A 9,256-nucleotide genomic window follows, 5' to 3' on the forward strand; every position below is an offset into this window, starting at 1 on the left:
AGTGCAGTCTTCAATATGGATTGAAGCTCAATATCAAGAAAACAAAGATTCTCACCACTGGGCCAATTGGCAGCATCAGTATGGATGGTGAAGAGATTGAGATAGTTAACAGTTTTAGTTTGCTTGGTTCCACAGTCAACACTCTTGGTAACAGCAGCCAGGAAATCAGGGGAAAGTCAGCTGTGAGGGACCTCTCAAGAGTATTGAAGAGCAATGACATCAGGCTGGAGACTAAGGTGTGCCTGATCCAGGCTATAGTCTTTGCAATTACGTGCTATGCATCAGAGTTGGACAATGAATAGGGATGATAGAAAGAAAATTGATGCCTTTGAGCTGTGGTGTGGAGGAAGATTGTTGAATATACTATGGACTGCTAGGAGAACAGGTTTGTCCTGGAGAGGGTGAAGCCAGAATGTTCCTTGGAGGCAAAGATTCTGAAGCTTTGTTTGACATACTTCGGGCACGTTGCAAGGAGGGACCAGTCCTTGGAGAGGGACATCATGTTTGGGAGAGTGAAGGAACGGCACAGGAGAGGAAGACCCTCGATGAGATGGATCGATTCTGTGACGGAGTGGTGAGAATGAGTGTGTTTGAGACAGCGAGGTTGGCACAGGATAGAACGGCATGTAGGGCTCTTGTACATAGGGTCGCTATGAGTCGCAGGCGACTTGATGGCACAAAACAACAACATAATGACCAGCCTACTCTCACTCTCACAATCAGGTTTCTGAAGCTATAAATCTTTATGAAAAGAGACTATCCATCTTCTGCCCACAGAACAGCTGGATTTGAGCCACCAACTTCTTCCTTAGCAGCCCACAGATAATGTACTAAGCAGGAGTGGCATCCACTCCCTAAACAACATGCCTCTGGAAACTCTATGGACTTTTATAAATGATGACGGTTATAGAAAGGCTTCAGGCCTTTTGTTCATAGAGTTGCTATGAGTCGTCCTCAACCCGACGGCAATCAACACTACAACAACTACAGCAAAGGTACACATTCCTACTGGAATGTTAACGTTAGAAGGGGAAAAGGTGACAATATCATGTACTGACAAGGATGTCAAGAAACTAAAATGAAACCCTCATATTATTGGCAGTAGCAATATAAATTGACAGACCGCAGACACTTCAGTAAACAGTCTGTCAGTTTCTCTGAAATGTAAATATTCACTCACTAAAATCCAACCAACCCACTATCATACAAGAGTTAACTTAAGGGTATGTAGTTCTTCATTTATCATGAATCTATACTGCTGAAGGCTCTTCTTATATTCAACTGCAGTACTTCTCCATAGTCATTAATGGCTAGTGAGTCAGAAACGACTCATGGGGAACCTTTAAAAAGCAGATAAATAAAAATAGGCAAAACGTGCTAAGGACACTACAGAAGACAATTGGTACATAAAAAAAACATCTCTACTCATTATTAAAATGCTATACAGACCCAGTAACCCCTGCCACCGAGCTGATTTCAATTTAAGATGATCAGCCTACTGTCACTCCCACAATCAGATTTCTGAAACCATAAATCTTTATGAAAAGAGACTGTCCATCTTTTGCCCAAAGAATGGCTGGATTTGAACCACCAACTTTTCCATTAGCAGCCCACATATCATGAGGTTTTCAGAGGCTATAAATCACATGAGAAGTGACTGCCCATCTTTCTCCATCAGAGTAGCTAGTGGATTCAAATCACCTACCTTTGGGTTGGCAGGTCACTTTTTGGGTCCCTGTGTTTTTAGGACTTCTTTACAAATTAGTCTCCAGCTGGCCCTTCATAGGACTGAGAAAATAATCCACATGCCAGTAACCCTCTGATAAGAGATGATATAATGATTTACTCAAGACCACTCATTCAGCTTGAATATAGCCCAGCAATGACAAAGTCCTGCTGAAGGGGACAGTAAGAAGTAGGTAGGCAGTGGAGGTAAAGAGTTAGAGACCAAGCGGTCAAAGAGGGATTGTGCCCTGTGATGAAGATGTGGCAAAGTGGAAAAACAGAACAATGGAGAATTAACTAAATGAACCAGTTAGAAAAATATATGATTCGTAAAATAAATAGTGAGATTATATAAATGAATGAAGAGTAAATAAATGTGTGAAATCATATAGCCACAGAAGCTATGGCTGAAACAAATTTGTTAGATGTATTACTCTTCTTCAAAAGAAGTTAAGTACCTTGCTAGTGAACAGAAAGACCATGAAATTAAGGCAAAAAAGTTTCGCAGGGAATCTAGGGAGAAAAAGCAAACTGAAGGCTTTTATAAAGAGATTAAGAGGGGAGAGGAATGCAGTATTTCATATAAAAACAAATAAAGTGGTATGTTTCATATAAACATCAGGGAAAATGTTAAGCCATAGATAAATCAGAACTAAAAATCACATTCATATACACATGTCTATGTGTGATGTAAGTGCGTGTGTGTGCGCATGCATACATATGACTTACTAAGTAAACTGTCTAACATAGCTACATCCAAATCTGTAGATCGCTTTTGCTGCTGGGCTACTAACTGGCAAAAGTCCTGTGCAGCTCTGACAATATCTGCTTTTCCATCTTCTGGAGACAGCACCTTCACTGCTGATTGGCAATTTAAAACTGGAAGAAAAAAAACCCAAACAAACGACATTTATATTTACTTAAAAAAATACCTATTCCTGATATATTTAAAAATCCGTTTTTAGAAATATTAAATTGAAAACAAAAAAAGTAAAAATAGTTCTCAAAAGTAACAAGAATCTAGTATTTTATTTCCATATAAGACATCCTGGATGGCAACAGAACCCAATGCCCTCTAGAATGAGGCTGTGGTTTCCCCGCCCAGCTGCCGCCCCCACTGTACAGCAGCAGGAGCACTAATATCATAGGTAGTCTGGGGAAAACGATACTGTCTACTACACAACATAGGATCCTTGGGGAAAGCCTGACCCAGGTAGAGTCTGGAAGGGAACAACAGGCTTCCTGGTTTGCCATTCAGGTACTCAGGGGGAAACAACTGTTGTTGGCTGGAGGTGCACAGGGCCTCGGGTCAAGAAGGTAGCAAAAATACACAGGTCCTTCACAAAACATTGTCAGTATAAAAAACATGCTTAGCTACTCTTCTCAGAAAGGACCCAATCACCCCAAATCACAAGATATATGTATGTATATGCTGCCTTATTTTAAAAATGCTCATATGGAAATTTTGTGTGTGAATAAATCTTCTAGAAATAAGAATTTTAACTACAGGCTAAATAATAATTTCCACTCATTTAAAATACCATCCCCAAGCACAATAATAACACACAGGAAGGGAAAAACTGTAGTAACAATGTATGCTTCAACAGACGCACACACACTGTCCACAGTACAATCCAACTCAATTCTGACTCTCAGAGCTATTTGACAGCCTAGCTCTTGGCCTGTTATGAGCTAGGTAAGAGATTATTTTCTTTTTCTTTTTTCAAATTGTCTTTTAATAAGATTAAGAGAAAAAAGGCTAGTAAGTCTGATGATTACATACAGTGGCAATAGGACTATAAGAGCAAAATTAATGAATGCTAAAATATGTTTTGAAATACAACACACAGCTGTGTTCACAGTTATCTTACCTTGATCATCTTTGTCATTGCTATTTGAAAACCCTGGTGAATATTTGGAACAATCTAAGCCCAGAAGTTCTTGTTGTTGTTTTAAAATTTCATCCATTAATCTGGAATTATTCCTTTTGAAAATGCCTAAATAGAAAAGAAAGTTAGTCAATCACAACTTGGTTAATCTACCCTCTTTAATAATTAAATCATGCTTGTGTGAAAACAACACTAGATCCTTATAAAGTTATAAATAAGGCAGCAATGATTAACCTTAAATTAGAATCTAAAAGAAAAACACATGACAACAGAATTTTGTTAACGTAAGAATCTAGCTTCAGACTAAGGTCAAAAAAGGGCAGGTGTAAATGCTTCAAACAGAAATTCAGGCCTAGAAAAGAATTTTAAGACTTATTCACTTTCAGTTGTATATTAAGAAACAGAGAATCTTATGTGACTTGTCCAATAACTACAAATTACAGTTTATTGTCAGTCAGAACTAAATCATAACCAACCTTCCAGGAGGTTAGAGAAGCTGTTAATTACTCAGAAGGAGACCGCCATCTTGTTCTCAAGAAACAACTAGTAGATTCAAACAAAGCACTTTTGGGTTGGCAGTGCAAACCCCTACCCACTAGACCACCATAGCAAATTACTGTTACTGTTATATCCCTTCAAGTCAGTGGGTTTTCAGAGACAGTAAATCACATGGGAGGAGATCACCTATCCTTCTCTCAATCAAATGGCATCCTTCTCCCAAACAAATCTTAGCAAATGAACATAGTGGTACAGAAATCAGATCTTCCTGATTCCCAGTCTAGTTTGTTTTCCGTAAAGATTTATTATGTATATTAAATACTACTATTTTATGCTGAGTAACTGACACGAATTATGTAAAAAGTAGAGAATAAGAAAAGTAAAGTAACAAAATCAACATGTACTAAATTCAGTGGAAAATGTGCATTGTCAGTATGCACATACTTCCACTTACCAAATTCTTTATGGAAAGACACGGAAATAGCAAAAACTTATGCAAATTTACACAGAAAAGTTTGAACTTTAATAAAAGTATCATTTTGGAGGCAAGAGTTGCATCCACTTCCTAAACAACATGCCTCTGGAAACTCTATGAACTTTAATAAATGACGATAGTTATAGAAAAGCTTCAGGTCTTTTTGTTCATAGGGTTGCTATGAGTCGTGCTCAACTTGATAGCAATCAACAACAACAAATATATAATAAAAAAAAGGTTAAAGGACTAGTGCAATAAACATTTAATATAAAACCACTGAGGAACTCTTAACTAAAATCAAGTAGCAAATGTTTAGCTATTTACAAAGAGGCTTTTGAGTGACCTCTATCTTTTTTTCCTCTAAGTGTTCTCTCTCAGTCCACCCTGGCTTCAAAGTAGTGAAAATAAAGTATCTGGGAGAGAGAAAAGTAAACACATAAAATAGAGCACAAAATATGCTGCATGCAAATGACAAGTGGTAGGCTATAAGTAGTTCAAAGATAAATACTGACTATTCTGAGAGAATAAGGCTCTGTAAAAAAGCAAAATTTGAACTGAGCTACACTCTGCAAGCCAAGTTAGACTTACATAAAAAAAATAAGGCCAGTTAAAGGAAACGGGAAAATGTTTCACAGAAAGCATAGTTTATAATGTTCATAATTTAGGAAAGGGTGAGGATTAGATTAGAGTAGGCCTAATTTTTAATGCATTGTCTATCAAAAGAGCAATGTGGAAATGAACAGAAATTGCTATCTTTAGGAACATTAACCTGGAAAAAGTAGAAGGCCAGTTGGTAACTATGCAACAGTGCACGCACAGGATGAAGCAATGCAAAAGGCTTCATTGTCAAGAACGAACGAACATGGTGTAATGATTTAGAGATGTGAAGGTAGAAAATTCCATGGCTTTAATCCTGGACAGCCATAATGTTAAGAGTGGAGAGGGGACAAATGGGGAAAACATTCCCCTTAAAAAGTCTCCATAAAACCTTAAAAATGTAGTTCAGCTTAACTAGCAAAAAAGAATTATGAGCACTGTGCTCTTTAAAATCTACAAGGGATCAAGAGAAGCCCTTGGCGGCGCAGCTGTTACGCATAGAGCTGAGAGCCAAAAAGTTGGTGGTTGGAATCCACCCGCAGCTTCATGAGAGAAAGATGTGGCACTCTGCTTCCGAAAAGATTAGTCTTGGGATCTCTGTAGAGAGTTCTACTCCAAACTAAAGGGTCACGACAAGTCAACTCCGCTAAAATAAGTACATGGGTTCAAACTGACAACAGTAACTTTAAAGTTTAGGAAACTTTGGGAACAGCCAGTTTATGTTAAAGGAGAAAAAATAGCTCAAAAAAAAGAGAATGAAAATAGAACTGCACATCTGAAAGAATATAATCAATGTCATAAATCGTATACATAGAAATCTGTTCTATAGTGTTCTGCTGTGTATGTTCTCAACAATTAAAATAAATTCTGTATTTTTTAAAAGTGCAAGAAATTATAAAGAAAATGTGTTTGTTGTTAGATACCATTGTGTCAAGTACAATCCATAGCAACCTTACAAACAGCAGATCTGAACCCTACTGAAATAGACAGTGTCAACCCATGTCATTCAGGGTCTTCCTCTCCTTGGCTGACCCTCCCCTTCCAATCATGATGTCATCTCCAAGGACTGGCCTCTTCAGAAAACATACTCCAAAACAGAGCTTCAAAAATCCTAGCCTCTAAGGAGCAATCTGGCTTCATCCTTTCCAAGACAGACCTGTTTATTATCTTGGCTGCCCATGGCATGTTCAATAGTCTTCTCAGCATCACAAATCAAAGGCATTCATTCTTCTTCTGTCCTCCTTAGTCACTGTCCAGCTCTCAGATGCACAGCAAGCAAGTGGAAAAGACCATGGCCTGAATCAGAAACACCTTAGTCTCTAGAATGACACTGTTGTTCTGTAGCACTCTGGAGAAGTCCTTGATGGCTGATTTTTCCCAAAGTCTTTGATTTCCTGTTGGATGCCAAGAATGTTGACTATGGATCCAAGTAAGACAAAATTGTTAACAACCACAATCCATCTATCATGATACTGCCTAGTGGGGAGGATTTTTTCCCCTTGATGTTGAGATGCAATCCATAATGAAGGTTGCAATGCCCGACCTTCTGCAGCAAGCACTTCAAGTCTTCAGTTTCCGTAAGGAAGGCTGTGTCATGAGCATAATGCAGGCTGCTGACAGCTCTTCCTCCAATCCTCATGCTATATTCTTCTTCATAATGCCCAGCCTCCCAAATGATCTGTTCTGCATATAGATTGAAAAGGCAGGGAGAAATAATAAATCCCTGATGTACTCCTTCCTTGATTGTGAACCATGAAGTCAGTATTCCCTCGTTCAATTTGGACAACAGCTTCCTGGTCTATGTTTAGGTTTTGCATAAGCACAATTAAATGTTCTGGGATCCCCATTCTTCTCAATGTTAGCCACAATTTGTTATGATCCGCACACTCAAATGCCTTTGAATAGAACACAAATACACATCCTTCTGGTACTCTCTTCTTTCAGCTACGATCCATCTGACATTAGCAATGATATCCCTAGTGTCAGGGCCTCTTCTAAACCCAGCTTGTATTTCTGGCACTTCTGTCAAATGTACACAGAGGACATTACATTGAGGCACAAAAGGACAAACACTGCCCTGCTACAACTAACAAACATTCTGATAAGGGACACAATAAAAAGTCCCAGATAGAACAGGAGAAAAAGTAGTAAAATCAAATTCTTAAAAGACCAGGTTTCCTGGATTAACAGTGACTAGAAGAACCTGGATAACTACAGCTCTAACCTTTAAACTTAAAGTCACTTCCAGAGGCACCTTTCAGCCAAACAACAGACTGGCTTATAAAATAAATAATTATCACCACAAGTAATGTATTCCCTTAAAGCAATCAAACGTATGATCAAATGGAACATTTACCCAAAAGCAAAGATGAACAGGCAAAGAAGTTAGAACAATGGAAACAAAACAAACAGAATAAAAGTAAGAATGATGACACACTGAACACTGTAGCCAATGCCACAAAATAATCTGTATAAAAATTGCTAAATGTGAATTTAACTTGCTATGTAAACTTTGATTTTTAACAATTTTAATTCACTCAAACATCTAATTCCACCTATAAATTCTGTAGGCATCTATACACGAACAAATCTAAACCTGTCAGTTTATTTCACAAAGACAGTTTTCAAAACATGTGTATTAGGGTATTTTTTTAACGCAGCAATCTACACACTTAGGAACAAAGTCTGTAAAAGGATAAGCGTCCTTCCTTCGCCACATTACCTCTACATTCAGAACCTCTCCATCTTACCTAACACCTTCTCTTGTACAATTCATATTCTTTAAGGTACAATTCAATCATCTTCAAGCGTTTTTCCCCAAACTCTCAGTAGGATGTGCCCATTCTTCCTCTGAATCACCCTCTCCCATATACATAATGTACATATGAGGGTGGTGAAACAACACATGCTTTAAAATCATAACTGCTGTAAAGCTGTTCAGAGAACTGCTGTTTGTTTTGTTGTTTTGTTTTTTAAAATAAAGTTCTTCTTTTGGATGTCCTATTCTCAACAAAGACACCATTACCTGTGCCCAGTCACATAGGCATCTTCTCTACTCTCTAACACTACCATACCCCCCCAACCTCCTGTTAAACTTTTGTCAACCACTTCTCCATCCACTTCATTTCAACTCATTATCCTCTTGCCTATAATAGCTGTAGTACAGAGTAGGTTTACTGTTCAAAAATGGTTTTCCTATGGCACTGTCTTTGACTTTTGTCATATGGCTGAAAGAGAACATATAGAGTGTGGAGACTATCTATGAAGGGACTGGACAGTTCTGCCACCCTGTAAGATTTAAAATGAACAGGTTTTGTGGCAGAATATTAGAATCTCATTACCAGCAATAAGAAGCAGTGAATGCAGCACACCTCCTTCAGAGTCAGAAATTTCTGAGCCTGTAATCAGACCAGGACGTACATGAAAACAGCAACAGAGGAGAACTCGAGACCAATCTGCGACAGAGCTGACCTGGGATGGCTGAGTCAGGTCCTTTACTCAAACTTACTGGAGGCCTGGCAAAAGTCAGAGTGAGACACACACAGACACACACACATACACAAAGACACACACACACAGACACATACACACACACACACACACACACACACACACACACACACACACGACTAACCTCTGTAACAATGACCTAAAGCCATGGGGCTAAAAATCAAAAGGACTTCAAGTACACTTGAGAAGGTACCCTGAATGAAGAATTATATCCTGCTTCCTGAACTGTACCCTGCCTTAAAAGCCCATAACTGTGAGTAAGTTTCCTTAAATTCTGTGTGGCCACTGCAATGGGTTACTGAACCAGTAGCAGAACAGTGAGAGCCCTAGGAGAGGCAGTAGGTGTTAGACTGGCAAAAGTAGGTTCGAGGATCATGGGGGCATGTTTGGCCTCACAGGAAGTGGTTTTGTACTGTGGATGTTGTTGGCGAAAGATGTCCCTTTCGTTAAGTTAGAAGAAGTCAGATGTGGCCAACAGTGGCACCTTTTTCACAACACCGAAACAACTTTATAAATTAGTTTCCTTGCCTCTTCTAGTAAGTAACAACCCAACAGGCCTACT

The 9,256-nt window shown here is 38.7% G+C and overlaps 1 protein-coding gene across 1 annotated transcript in view; it reads right to left on the minus strand.

The window, feature by feature from the left end:
- NUS1 (nuclear undecaprenyl pyrophosphate synthase 1 homolog (S. cerevisiae)) overlaps nucleotides 1-9,256 on the minus strand; it is a 42,198-nt gene that overhangs the window by 13,509 nt on the left and 19,433 nt on the right. Inside the window, exons 2-3 of the mRNA XM_006879002.1 lie at nucleotides 3,597-3,722; nucleotides 2,455-2,604 (exon numbers count right to left, since the gene is read on the minus strand). Of these exons, the coding sequence (XP_006879064.1) occupies nucleotides 2,455-2,604; nucleotides 3,597-3,722 (276 nt within the window). The remainder of the gene's footprint in view (nucleotides 1-2,454; nucleotides 2,605-3,596; nucleotides 3,723-9,256) is intronic.

The sequence above is a fragment of the Elephantulus edwardii genome, unplaced genomic scaffold (assembly GCF_000299155.1).
Source record: "Elephantulus edwardii isolate Elephantulus edwardi_28Jun2011 unplaced genomic scaffold, EleEdw1.0 scaffold00002, whole genome shotgun sequence".
Taxonomy (NCBI): domain Eukaryota; kingdom Metazoa; phylum Chordata; class Mammalia; order Macroscelidea; family Macroscelididae; genus Elephantulus; species Elephantulus edwardii.